General features: G+C 44.3%; 1 protein-coding gene across 2 annotated transcripts in view; it reads left to right on the top strand.

The window, feature by feature from the left end:
• LOC110523724 (transcriptional enhancer factor TEF-1) overlaps positions 1–14,772 on the top strand; it is a 41,653-nt gene that overhangs the window by 15,873 nt on the left and 11,008 nt on the right. For both annotated transcript variants that reach the window (XM_021602691.3, XM_090232376.1), the window contains 2 exons: positions 11,047–11,111; positions 11,484–11,546. In XM_021602691.3, coding sequence (XP_021458366.1) covers positions 11,047–11,111; positions 11,484–11,546 — 128 coding nt within the window. The remainder of the gene's footprint in view (positions 1–11,046; positions 11,112–11,483; positions 11,547–14,772) is intronic.

Here is a 14,772-nt window from a genome sequence, read left to right as displayed (position 1 = left end):
TAGTGAGGAACAGATGGTCGTGTGGCTGCCACCAGCTGCGCCGTACACTCTCCCCCCTCCCCCTTACCCTCTTTCTCACTCACTCACACACACACACACACACTCCCTCTCTTCTTGGGCTTGGCTGGTGATGTTGGGAGAGGGAGGACAACCCCCTCCTCCTCCTTCTCTGAGTGTCATAGTTTCTCACAGCACACAACACAACATCCAATGAAAGTAGAGGTGAACCCCCCCCTTTTTCAAACATGACCAGTGTCTGCTCTCGTGCGACCTCACTACCCAAGCTCACAGTCTGTGTAAAAACTCAGGCCTCTTACCGAGTCAGAAAACTGATGTAAGAAAGACATTATATACAGAAACTAGAAAAACGTTTTCGAGTCGGATGTAACAGCACTGTTGCACTTTGGGAACTTCTAGTGAACTTTTGCTAGTTATAAGTGTGTATACTTCTATATGTTGTTGTATGTCTTCAGGTTGTTTCGGAGACTCTTGACACACAAACAAGACCATCTACATTGTTTGAGTTTATGTTTATTGAATATCGCCCTGACTAGATCAATCTCTGTCTGAGCGTGTTGACAGACGTGTTATCTCTGCTTGGTTGTGATGTATTGAGTGGGATCAGCACAGGGTCGGTCAGAGGTCCTCAGTATTTTAACATGTTCCAGACTCAGCTGCTTATATCTTTACCGTCTCTAGAACATAGCAATGATCCCTCTGGGGTTTTACTCAAACACCACTTAAAGACCTGATTCTGTAGGTTTGACACTAACACACATCCATCAGCCAGAAACTGGGCCTTTTGTGCATTTTGTCATTGTAGTTTATTAGAATGTATTACAAATCGCTACGCGTTACTCATGGATGGGATCTGCATGTCAGCGTATCAGGTAGGGAGAACAAAAGAGGGGGTTGAGAGGCATGTGGAGTTGGAGTAATGAGCAGTGATTACTGGAACTGTGGAAGAACTCACTCCAACCTCTCTTCCCAGCCGTGGATCCACTGGGTCCTAGTGCTTGAACTGTGAGTCACCGTGGACTCATGTTGCCTGTAGCACAACCTAATATCTCCCTTGTCTACAATTAATATCCTCCACATAGCAGACCATGGATTTGCCTTTACGAAACACTCAGATCCTGTTGGCCACCACTGTGCTGCGGGCCCTCCCTCTCATCCCAGAGCTGATGAGAAACTGATAGAGAGGTGGTCCAGGCTGATTAAGTGGGCTGATTGCTAGAAATACAATTGTTTGCATTAGTTAGCACTGGAGCCACACAGTTGGCCTGGATTCAATAACAACTTAATTTGCTGTCCGCTCGGGTCGCATCCTGAACAGACAGTAGCTGAGCTTTCACGATGTGAGACAGATGTTTGACGAGGGACAGTGCGGTACATCGTTGGCGTTGGCATCTGAGAGACTGGAGGAACGACGCAGAGCGACCTGGATTAGTCACTAGAGGAGGAGGAGTGAAGTAAGAGTATGGCTCAGGTCCTCCTGAGTGGCCCTCTTCAGCCCTCTGCTCCCTCCACTCAATGCAGTTAATTAGCAACTGTCTCTATAGCAACTGCCTATTGCTTCTAAACAATGTCTATTTTTCCTGTTACAGCGGAGCTTATCTCAGTGTTTACCTGTGGGGCTCTCGGGTGCTTTGAGTCTCAGTGGGGCCTGGCACGGTGCCCAGCCCGGCCTGGGGGGGGGGTGACTGGGGCTGGGTGACTGGGGCTGGGGAGAGGCTCTTTCCTCTTTGTGGAGCGCCGGCTGCTCTACAGGAACTAGATTGAGCAGGTGGAAGGAAGGGACATGACCTCAGCCCGGCCCTAAAAAAGCCCACGTACAGACTGATCACGAAACGTATAACTCCTCCACCACAACTTGTACGATTGCTTGCTGTTTCTCTCTAATGGCACAATGTCTGCTAAGGTATCATCCACTTTGCACGTCTTTTATCCGAGCGATAAATTCTAGAGAGAAATCAGTGTTTTTTTTAAATGGTATTGACAATCTCCATCTGGTTTAGATGAGGAGCAGATAGGCCTCCGCGGTGGTTCCATTCTGCCACCATTTATCCTGTGAGTGGAGAGGCCTGTCATGATGCCTCATCATCATTAGACCGTAGCAATCTGCTGTCTCTCTGTTGGCCAGGCCAAATATCCCAGCATGGCTTAGCTGGAGAAGAGACCAGAGCAGAGGCAGGCTGGAGTTTTGTAGCACCATTGGTGACATGGCCATTTCCCCTCTCTGCTTCAGGAGCAGGTCGTGACTGAGGTATAGGTAGTGAATCTTGGATCAGGTTTGGATTTGGCCCTTTGAAGTTCTATGATACATTGTGACTGTCACTAATGATTAGCCAACTTTCAATTATTCTTTAAAAGGAAAGAAAAGGCTTTGAAAATGAGTCATGGGACGCTGTGTACTCGTGAGGATTGATTTGGTTTACACGATATCTCGTCGCTGCCTTCTAGCTATTGCGGATAAGATCCTGTACATCCAAGCTGACAACATGGCCGTATGAGATGAGAAATATAGTCCTCGTGCCCTCAGGGTAATGGTGAAGCATGCTGGGGTGGCTTGAGTCTGAGTCATCCTTGGGTCTGGGTTTCCCTCAGGCTATTCTCCCTGTATGGTACATACAGTATCATGGAACTACAGTAATATATGACAGTATGCTTCACTATATGATGGGTACAGTACAGAGCCTTGACTTCCGCTTCTAGCATTTATAGTTGTAGCCTCTCTAGGTAATAATACAACTATAATACTAGCTGCTGAAACTTACGAGTCTCGAAGAGATGGTTTAAAGTGACGGTACAAACGGCTAATGGACTACCTGTCTTGTCAGTCAACGCTCATACCAGCTTGCTCTCTACAGTACAGTACCGTGGTGTGGGCAGAGTTGGTATTGGCACTGAGCCACTGTCATTCTCCCTGGCGTGGACCTGTATGGCACCGTGGGAAAGACCCACCTCCTCCACACCTCGAGGAACTTCCCCTCCGAGTTCTCCTCTGAACACTATACGTATTTCCCATACATTGTATTGTGCCTCTTAGAGAGCAAAGATGATGCGTAAGAGAGAGTTAAGAGTGTGACCTGCACACGTTATCTTCAACGAAGGATGGAGACACACAGAAGTTGCTCCTCTTCATTTTTTTTGTTTAGAACCATTCTGCTGTATATGGTTGCACAGGTTGTGGGAAGGAGAAAAAAAGTATAGCCAGAAAACAACATGTTATTTGTATTTTCTGTATTAAGAGTAGTGGTCTTTTGTGGTGGGATTGTTTTTTGAGGGGTTTTTAGGTAGGTAGCTTTGATTTTACTATCTGTTATGTTACTACCTCAGAGTGGCGCGACATGACTTTGTCCTGCGAGGGAGGCCGGTTATTGACGATGTGCAACTGAAGGTCTGGGTGTTTTTTTTTGAAGGTGTGTAAAATAAAAATGGACTTAGGAAATGTTTACGTTTTCATTTTTCTTTACTTAAGCAGGGAATCACCAGGGTCTCTTTCACAAGGGAGCTCTGCTTATCCAATTTCATAAGACAAACTCTAAATCAAATACAATATAAAACAAGTAAAATACAGCAAAACACAAATATTAAAGAAAAACAATTACATTCCTCAATAAGAGGGTCCCAAATCAATATTTGAAATTGCCCGAGCGGCACCAGAACATCCAACTGTAATGTTTTTTGTAGTTGGTTCCAGCAACGAGGTGCTTTACAAAATACAGCGAATTCACCTAGTTCAGTGGAGACCAGAGGAACCTCAAGAGTTAACCAACCTGGTGAACGAGTTTGGTATCTCATGTTTTTATATTCCTACAGCGATGTTTAGGTAAGTCAGAAGCTTGTGTCGTAGAGCTTTGTCGACAAAGAGGGAACAGTGAAGTGATCGACTTTAATGAGGACCAGACAACGTTTTGATACAGGATGCAATGGCGAGTATCACAACTGTCACCTGTGATAAAGCGAAGGGTGCTATTGGTAGACGGCATCCGAGGATTTGAATAGTAGTGGCTGCTGTCACCATAGTGCTGAGCCCCGGAGAAGCATTATAACAGTCAGGATGTACTGTGGCAGTGGTTAAAACCTTTACCTTTCCAACCCTAATCAGGGAAACTCTTGACAGTCGAATTGCAGTTGCCAGTTGCTGTACTGTAACAAAGAATGTTCTTTTATAATGAATGTATTGTTGTTGAATGAGAGATACACTACAGACCTCCGCTTTTTCTCGCTCTTCAAAATGAATGGCTATGGTGAAAGTGGGATGGTAGGAAATGTTCAAAGAGGAGAGTTCCCCGGATGCTGCAGTAATGTGTTCCCGTGTGGCTCCAGAGGGGTGTGAGCTGTGACCACGAAGGGCATGCCTGTACCTGTCGTCTCACAAACACGCACGCACGCACGCACACACACACACACACACACACACACACACGAAACAGAAATATCAATATCATGACATACAAAGATCTGCCATGTTTACATAACAGAATTTGAGATCTTCGTACAATAACCATTGAAACAAAAGGCATAGAGATTATTATCCAGTGGTATTCCCTCTGTCTTCCTCTCAAGGTAAATGGAGTGAAAGAGGCTCTTGGCACATCTTTGTTTGTTCGTAATGACTCAGTGGCCTTCAGGGGTAGAACGTGTTCTTAACAGAGCCTCTCGCGTCGAGGGCATGTGTGTGTCTGGAGTGTTTGGTTCGTAAAAGAGCACTAGGTGTTCATCTGTAGGTCGTTATGTTGCACTCCCTTCTGATGTAATTATTCCAGGAACAATTTGTTCCTTTGAAAGACATGATAGATTTATGGTACTTTGTGTGAAGGCCCACACAGGGACAGAATGATAGAGGTAATGATGACAGAAAGTGTTGTCGAGAAAGGAGAATATGTGAGCGGTCACAACACTCAATGCTGTTTCTCTCGCTCTCATTCTCTCTCTCTTTCTTTCTCTCTCACCAATACTGTACAGTACTTGTTTGGGTTGACTAAACAATTCCGATGTACAGTACATTTTGCTTCACACCATTTTTTTGGGACTAGGTTGAAGAAAATCTTGAAAGGTAAATACCTTCGTCAGGCAGCTTAAGGGCCTGTGGAGTTCACTTGAGGATATTTCACATGTTTTCATGTGAGATTTCCAGCACACTGGTGTAATGTTTCCATTCGGGCTTCTCTGTCAGAACTCTGAGGCTCGAACACACAGGTGAGCATGGCTAATTAGTCCCCTTAAAACCAACCAACGGCTGCAACCAACCAGCAACACTCACTCCCACAGGCCGTGAGTATGCGTAGTGGGCCACAGTTTTGGGATAGAGTGAATTGTGGTTCTTAGAGTGCCATTCTGCTGTGTATATATATATATATATATATACACACTTAAACACACACACACACACTTACACACACACACACTTAAACACACATACACACTTAAACACACACACAGTGCCTTTTTAATTTAAAAAATTGCGATGAATGAATACAGTGGTCCTTTGCCAAACCGAGACGTGGTCGTTGTGGTTTGTGGACTCCTCAGTGTACTCCAAGCTCATCAGAGACTGGGCTCAAGATGACGTTTGGAGTCATTCTAAAACAACTGAAGTGCTTTATTGTGAGTCGAGGCTATCGGCATCGGGCATACATCAGCCTTCCGTCCTAAACGTCATGCATTAAGAAAATGTTTTTCTGACTTTGAAACCTTTGTGTTCTGGAAGTACCACTGAAATGGTTCTATAAACAAACTCAAAATCACTGCTGCATACTACGGGGTGCCTTAATCAAAATGTTGGATGTTTCTGCCATTCATTTCACATGTGCATTACAGTGCAAAGATTTCCCCAAATTAGCAATTAGAACAGCAAGTGATGTTTGATATTCCCTGATTGCTGTGTTTGGCTTTGCCAGTGGCTCCTTTTGTGTAATGAAGTGTGTTGTGTTTGGTGGCGAGCTGGATACATCCATAGGGGACGGGTATGTTGATCATGAGAAAAGCCATCGTCACGGCCTCAGACCATCTGACTTTGGCCTTGAAGTCTTTCTCTCTGGCCCATTCTCTAAATGGGAGTGTGTGTGTGGGGGGGGGGGGGGGGGGTCATAATGTACTGTGTTAAGCCATCTAGAATGGGCAGCTGGTCGGGGATGGAGTCAGATGTCAGCCTGCCAGGAGTGTGTACGTGTGAGTGTGTGAGGATTTATTTGTCAGGGGGGAGTGACGGCCGCACCCATTGACTGCTCTGAGGGAAACACCTGCATTGGAGCTGTAGATCTTATCCGACTAAGCTCCCTATTTCCAAGCTAAGGGATGGGTCAGAACAGCACCATCTGGTTTAGGGACACAGGGCCAGGGCTAGATCTATTTCCATTCAAACAGGTCCAGAAGTAATACGCAGTATTTTTGTTTGTTTCTATCTGTGTGTTTGTACCTTGTAGTTTGTATGCCTGTGACATTGCAGCCTCTTTGGATGCATTAAAGGTGCCTACACATGAATTTTTGCATTGAAATTTCAGAAAATGTCCATAATATACAGTATCTGCAGTCATAGTGGAATGATAATGTTTCACAGTATTTCTTATCCGCCAGTGTTGTGATGGGCTGTGATATTCGCCTATTGATTTCTCCCACCGGAGCGCCATCTGTTGTCAAAATGGGAAAAGCTGTTTTGACTTTGGCTGTGTTATCTAGTGGAAATTGGGTCAAGTGGCCAATGTCGAAATAATTTTTTCCTGGTTGCTAAAATTCTACACTGTTCTCTTAATTTCAGTTTATGTGAGGAAAACGAACACTGTATAGCATAGGGAATCATTTTACCACCAATATCTCTGTGAAATATCTTTTCAACAACAAAAATATAGTTTTTGGACCAAAGTAAAAGGCTCAAGCACGAGTCTCCACCATGTCACAGGGAAATGGGATGCGTGGGAGGAGAGAGTTTTGTTTTGAATACAGCCTAGTGCTGTTGCAATTCACCTAGCTTCCTTCCACATAGGGCGCGAAATTCTAGGTATAGTTGGTTTCTGGAGCTTTAAAGTTGGAATCCGAAGCGGTGAAACTGCCACGTCTGTTTACGACATTCCAACAACAAAGACATTACTTCAAACAACAACAATCGTTCCCCCCCCCCCTCTAACATCATAGTAAATCATTGCACGCATGATAGAGCAGCAATGTGTCCTATGATATCTTTGTTTTCTTTCTCACCACAGCAGAATCCTCCTCTTCCCTGTTTCAAAAGCAAAACAAAAACAAATGCGCATGTGGGGGGGGGGGGGGTCTAATCACTTGGACGGGGCTATTATTCCGATAACATACCCCAAGGTAGCCCTCTGTGTTTGTGTGTGACAATATGGAGGCTGGACCAGACAGAGCCCTGGGGAAGGAGTAAATATACAGCAGCTCTGGCCATGGTAATGTTCCAGTCTGTAGTAGTTATAGGGCTTCTCTCCCGTCTCCCCAGCCAGCCAGGGGACCTCCCACTGAAAGGCTCCATATTGTTGGCTTAGGCCTTTGTGATGCTAATGTAGGCCTGAGACCCTTGAGTCATCCATCATGGCCGGCGGGACAGCCAGGCTATTGTCCAGAGGATTTGGGTCTCTCCTGCACTCACTCCGCTCCGCCGAGAGTCAGGGGCTTGCCTGGGGCCCAGTGCATTCTGGGAAGGGGGAGTAAAAGAGCGGAAAGGATTAGGGCGCCCGTCACAGTGTAAATATAAGCTAGTCAGAGGGCTATGAAAGGAGGGTGCCTGCGACAAGTTTGAGCACTGGACCAAGAGATGAGGCATTTTGTTGTACGTGTGCGTATTCTGTGGGATTTTGTAATGTTGGGAGTTGATACTTTTGATACGTTTTAAAGTTGCTAGCCTCACTACCTTGAACGCAACATGCAGGAAAATGAATAGAACCGTACATTACGGAGGGCAGCTTCTTTAACTGGTTCAAGATCATTTCATTGCCTATAAAGTGTTTGGTTTTTATTCCATTTCAGTGTTTCACAACTTTGGTAATGTCAAGAACAGGGCAAGTCACAGTTGTCTTTCCTTATGGCCCGTGATTCACAATGTCACTTGGAAACCATCTCTGAGAAAAGCCTTTAAATCCCTTGTTATGAGGTTGGAAACAGCTCATATTGCCTGGCAATAGACATTTATTGGAGGAGCGTTTAATGGCAAAGCCACATGAAGAGAGCAGTGAGTGAGTGTATGAGTGATCCTCAGGTTGTCAGAATGCCAGAGTGTTCTCTAGGGTCTTCTGACATCACCCTGGATGCTGCAGTGGAGTGCCTTGTGGGGGTATGGTCAGTCCATCCTTAAAACGAGGGCCGGGAAAGGAAATGAGAGCTTTAAAAAGATCTCAGCTAAGAGACGTGCAGTTTCTCACACACACACACACACACACACACACACACACACACACACACACACACACACACACACACACACACACACACACAAACACAAAAACAAACAAAAACAAACAAAAAATCTAATTTTAAAGTTGTTGTTACCAATACAAAATCATTTCTACGTGTATTACGAAAACACTAACCTGCGTTATCTTGTCCGTTGGTGTCAGTGGAGGGTGCTAAACTACCTCTCTCTCTGGTTATGTTGTGTGTACTGTGTGGTGTTGTGTCACTTCCCCTTTGTCTCTGACCCCTGACCTCTAACCCCTGGCCTGGATCAGTAGGGCTGAGGCCGGGTCACTGTGGGTCAGTGTCTTGCTCCATCCGTCAGCCTGGTAAGTGGGAGCTGAAATGGGAACACAAAACTGCCCACACACACTATCAGCTGTCAAGTAGCACTGTAGCAGTCTGCTGATCAGGCAAACCATAGCAATGAGAGCTCTAAGCTCCAACTCTACATAGTCAGACATCTCCAACCCACACACAAACTCTTATCTCGTCGACCTACTGAACTCGCAACTCCAATCTGTTAACCCTAACTCCGACCCTGCTCTAACCTCTGCTGTAGGCTGCATTATGTTCTCCGTCATTTTTATTATTTAAGGGATAGCCAATGAAAGGAGATATTGTCCAGTTTGCTTGAAGGATTTGCAATGCATTTGAATAAGATGTTATTTCAGAGAGAACTCATTTGTGTGTTTCTTGGCACATGCAATAATGATATTAAAGAGTGACTGCTCCTAAAAAGCAACTTCGAATTTTGAAAACAGCCTATGTGGCATCGATGTTAGTCAGAAACATTTATCCTAGTGTCAAACTTGACTACAAAGTATAAATAGGATTATTCTGGTCTTAAAGTCAGCCTCATCCAAACCAGAGATTTGCGAGATGATAGGAAAAATGTCTATGTCATGGAATGAAGGGTACTGTTACTACTGTAACAGTTTTCATTGGGTTTGGTTTATTTAAATCCTGCCCAAAGCTGGCAGCACCCAAGTAATCATCAATTCAGAGCGCAGCTGCAAATGACCAGATCGTAATGCCCATGGTCAATTTGGTTTGACATTCCATACCCCTATGGGGTTAGATAGGGAACATCAGTAAATTACACAATGTAAACAATATTTTTAAAAGGTCAATAGCTCCAAACCAAACTTAAAAACCTCAAACCAACTATAAATTATAGAAATGTATTTACAAATATTGAACGTATTTATGAGTCAACTAAAAGATGTGCAACATGAAAATATTGTCCCATTTACATTGTATAATTTATTGATGGTCCCTAACTAGCCCCAGAGATAATCTATCCAATGTCAAACCAACTTTGCCACGGTTGCACACCAGCTGGCTGAAGCTAATTGGCGAAAGAAGTTGGCTAGCACTAGCTAGCCTCTGCAATTTCAAAACATAAGACCTGGTTAGACTGTTTCAAGTTATCTAGAAGGGTGAGCAATTGTAACTGTGTACTGTTTTGGCAGAGTGAATGTACAAACACTTGCCACGTGCTAACACACACAACAGACTCTCGTTTGGCTTCAGTCATGGCCGCTGCATTTCTTAAAGACCAAGCTGAAAATGAGGCCAAATCAGGAAGTTCAGCCCCCCCCCCCCTTAAATGGCTGGTTTTACAGAGACAACAAACAAAGCAGGAATATGTGATGGAGCTGGTTTTGAAGAAAGCTGAGGGAAATGGCGCAGTGTTACCTCTTTGAAACTTAATGAGACATTTGACAATAATAATGTCCATCAGTGCAGAAACTTCTCTCTCTTGTCTCTCTTCTGGCAGTGCACTCTTTTGTTTAGCTCTGGAAATAGATATTAGCTTACTCAACTCATAGTGGGCTAATTTATGAGTATCATGGGGGAGGGATTTCTTGGTTTGGTCTGTTAGGTTGAGGGTCTTTAAACTTCTCTCTCTCGCTTTCTCTCACCCTGTCTCGCTCTGTCCCTCCCTCTCATTCTCTCCCTTTTTCATTCTCTCCCTTTCTCTCTCTCTCACTCCCTCTCTCATCTCTCTCCCTCTTTCTTTCTCTCTGGCTCTCTCTCTCTCCATCCCACGGTCTGTCTCTCCCTTTCTCTCTGCCCTTTCTCTCTTCCTCACCCACCCTCCCTCTCTTCCTCACCCACCCTCCCTCTCTTCCTCACCCTCCCTCTCTCTCTCTCCCTCTCGCTCTGTCACTCTCCCTCTCGCTTGTTTCTTGCTCTTGCCAAGTCCCGCTGAGTGTGTTTGCAAGCTGGTGAAAATAATGAATTATTCAGCAGTAAGCATGCTTACAGCTGGCCGTTTGGGGGCCTTTGATCTGGGAATTGGGCGTCTGCATGAATGCCCGTATTGTCATGTTATGTGTACACAGTGTGTGAGTGATTGAGAGTAGGGAGGCCCCAGCATGGGCGGCGGGAGATTACAGTGCGGGCCTGCTGGGTGCAGGGTCACACCACTAAATCCCCCCAGATGCTGTTTTTTTCGGCCGAGGTCACATGTTATCCGCCAGTCCGTGTTGCCTTTACAAAATGGTCCCCTCCAAGTGAACAAGGGTAGTATCACCCACCAGGCCCCCTCCAAACACACACCTGTCTGGAGTGGACACGTAAGCCAGGAGGCCACTACCTACACAAACCTGAGTGATTTGTTTCTTCCCTCAGGTCGCAATGAGTTGATAGCGAGATACATCAAACTAAGAACGGGAAAGACAAGGACAAGAAAGCAGGTAAGAAGAGTCATCAGATATACTGTGCACTTGTAATGGAATCTAAACCACTCACGGGTCCAATCCCTAAGGGAGACATATTGCCATTTTCTGGAGCCCTTAGAGGTTGCTGGAGGGCAGGTCACCTGATACTACTGGCCAGGCGAAGGATCTTTGACCTGTGTGGCCATGCGTAGGAGGATCAAAACAGGTCTCCTATTGAAGGTCGTTTTTGCATGATGCATAGCACTTTTCACTGTCAAACAGTGAAGGATACAAAGCGCTGGATGCAGTTGTCAAGGGAGGAGTGTGTGCCCGCAGTGGCGGGCTTTAGGCCCTATTTCTTTTTCATCTCCATGGTAACTGTCTGTTCCCTTGTCTCCCTACCAACAGGTCTCCAGTCACATTCAGGTTCTTGCCAGACGGAAATCTCGGGAGTTTCACACCAAGCTAAAGGTAAGAGCTACTGCCTTTTGGACCTCCAAGCGCTGTTTGTCTAGCTTCCTGTTTCTGTTGCTGTGGTAATGGGTGGGATGCCTGATGCTGTGACTCCAGTATCCTAGATTCCACACATCCAATATTCCTGTTTAGCATTCGATGGGCTAGTCCCATGCTTCCCCCTGTTTGTTGCTCTTGTTTCTTATTGCTTCCTGTGTCTAACAAAAGTGTACAACCCGCTCAGCGGAACTCGAATGGCTTTGCAAGGGGATAGTTCTACTCTCTCTTTCACTGATCAAGGATTGAATTGCATGTTCAGTTTCATAATATTTCATATTATATTTTACTCAAGAAAAATATCTTACATCAACTTGCAAGAAAGTACTGTAATGTTTAAATGCTAATGTATTTTATTTTTTGGAAAGTAGATTTTTTTGAAAGTAGATTTAAAAAAAAAAAAAAAAGGTAGCTTGCACCTACAATATCTCCCTGCATGATGTCTGGACAGCAAGCCAATAAGAGAAGCATGCTGGCAAGACGTGTTCGCTGTTTATTGAATATGAGCACCTTAGTGTTGGAGATAGCAGTCAGCCAGAAGCTATGACCTTATCATCGTTTAACACTAAAGCTGTTCTTTGTTTGTGTGTGTTTGTGTGCTCAACTTGAGGGTTGGCTTGCATACAAAGTCATGTTTTTACATACCACTGTCTATACCTCACATGTCATCTCTAACAATCTGAACGTAATCATTCTATGTTGTAATACGGACAGTAGTTCGTTTTGTCTGGATAGCAAAGTGTGACGAGTGGGCTGTAAGAGTAAAACCACTCTCATCTCTTTGCATTCAGGTCACATGTATGGTAAGTACCACCCTCAAAATACTGTACTGTTGGCTATGCTTCAGGCCCGTCTGTAAAGCTAGGTGTCCCTGCTCTTAGATGCATAGTGTCCTGCTGCTAAAGGCCCAAATACTGTGTAATGTACAGTACCAGTCAAACGTTTCGACACACCTACTCATTCAACTGTTTTTCTTTCATTTTACTATGTTCTACATTGTATAATAATAGTGAAGACCTCAAAACTGTGGAATATCACATATGGAATCATGTAGTAACTAAACAAATGAAAATATATTTTATATTTGAGATTCTTCAAAGTAGCCACCCTTTGCCTTGATGACAGCTTTGCACACTCTTGGCATTCTCTCAACCAGCTTCATGATGTAGTGACCTGGAATGCCTTTCAATTAACAGGTGTGCCTTGTTAATTTGTGGAATTTCTTTCCTTCTTAATGCGTTTGAGCCAATCAGTTGGGTTGTGACAAGGTAGGGTTGGTATACAGAAGATAGGGAAATTTGGTAAAATACCAAGTGCATGTTATGGCAAGAACGGCTCAAATAAGCAAAGAGAAACAACAGTCCATCATTACTTTAAGACATGAAGGTCAGTCAATCCAAGGGCTCCCGAGTGGCGCAGCGGTCTAAGGCACTTAATCTCAGTGCTTGAAGCATCACTACAGACACCCTGGTTCGATTCTAGGCCGTATCACAACCAGACATGATTGGGAGTCCCATAGGGCGGAGCACAATTGACTCAGCATCGTCCGGATTTGGCCGGTGTAGGCCGTCATTGTAAATAATCATTTGTTCTGAACTGACTAGCCTAGTTAAATCAAATCAAAATAAATGTTAAAATCCGGAAAATGTTAAGAACTTTTATTCAAGTGCAGTCGCAAAAACCATCAAGCGCTATGATGAAACTGGCTCTCATGAGGACCGCCACAGGAAAGGATGACCCAGAGTTACCTCTGCTGCAGATGATAAGTTTATTAGAGTTACCAGCCTCAGAAATTGCAGCCCAAATAAATGCTTGACAGAGTTCAAGTAACAAACACATCTCAACATCAACTGTTCAGAGGAGACTGAGTGAATCAGGCCTTCATGGTTGAATTGCTGTAAAGAAACCACTACTAAAGGACACCAATAATAAATAATAAGAGACTTGGGCCAAGAAACACAAGCAATGGAGAATAGACTGGCGGAAAGCTGTCATCAAGGCAAAGGGTGGCTACTTTGAAGAATCTCAAATATATTTTGATTTGTTAAACACTGTTTTGGTTACTACATGATTTCATGTGTGTTATTTCATAGTTTTGATGTCTTCACTATTATTCTACAATGTAGAACATAGTAAAAATAAATAAAAAACCTTGAGGAGGTGTGTCCAAACGTTTGACTGGTACTGTATGTCCTGTGTTTGTATCTATCACCAGCAGCAACTGTGTATCCACCATCTCTGTGTATCCACCATCTCACTGTATCCACTCCATCTCACTGTATCCACTCCATCTCGCTGTATCCACTCCATCTCACTGTATCCACTCCATCTCAGTGTATCCACTCCATCTCAGTGTATCCACTCCATCTCAGTGTATCCACTCCATCTCAGTGTATCCACTCCATCTCAGTGTATCCACTCCATCTCAATGTATCCACTCCATCTCTCAGTGTATCCACTCCATCTCTCAGTGTATCCACTCCATCTCTCAGTGTATCCACTCCATCTCAGTGTATCCACTCCATCTCAGTGTATCCACTCCATCTCTCAGTGTATCCACTCCATCTCTGTGTATCCACTCCATCTCTCAGTGTATCCACTCCATCTCGCTGTATCCACTCCATCTCGCTGTATCCACTCCATCTCGCTGTATCCACTCCATCTCAGTGTATTGTTTTTGCCAGCATGCTCGTCTTCTCCCAAGTCTTCTTTCACGCAAATGGCAGTGAGGCATTCCATTAACCCATGCTTGCACGAATTCATACGTTGTCCCGTGTGTCTCAGTCGGTAGAACTTAGTGCTTGCAACACCCAAGGTTGTGGGTTCAATTCCCGCTGGGGCCACCCATAAGTAAAATGTATCATGACTGTAAGTCGCTTTGGGGGAAAAAACGTCTGCTAAATGGCATATATTACATATGCTTTTAAAATTGAACAGAAATGCTACTTAAATGGCAGCATATGTGACACTTAACTGAGAACTCAAGCACCAGAGTGCCTCCCCCCCCAAAGTTCAGTGTAGACTAGAATCTTGCCTTGATATCCTTGTTTGTTTTCATAGAGGACAAACTCTGCCTTTAGAAGATAAATACATGAAATGGTCTGGTATTCAATTACAGGATCAAAAACACCACAATCTGTATTCTGTGTTTTTATTCACCAGTCTGAGAGAGAAGTATGAAGAGCAA

This window comes from Oncorhynchus mykiss, chromosome 1 (assembly GCF_057628025.1).
Source record: "Oncorhynchus mykiss isolate SJ-2025 chromosome 1, ASM5762802v1, whole genome shotgun sequence".
Classification (NCBI taxonomy): Eukaryota; Metazoa; Chordata; class Actinopteri; order Salmoniformes; family Salmonidae; genus Oncorhynchus; species Oncorhynchus mykiss.
The sequence above is the reverse complement of the archived record's forward strand: the minus strand, read 5'-3'. Positions and strand labels throughout refer to the sequence as shown.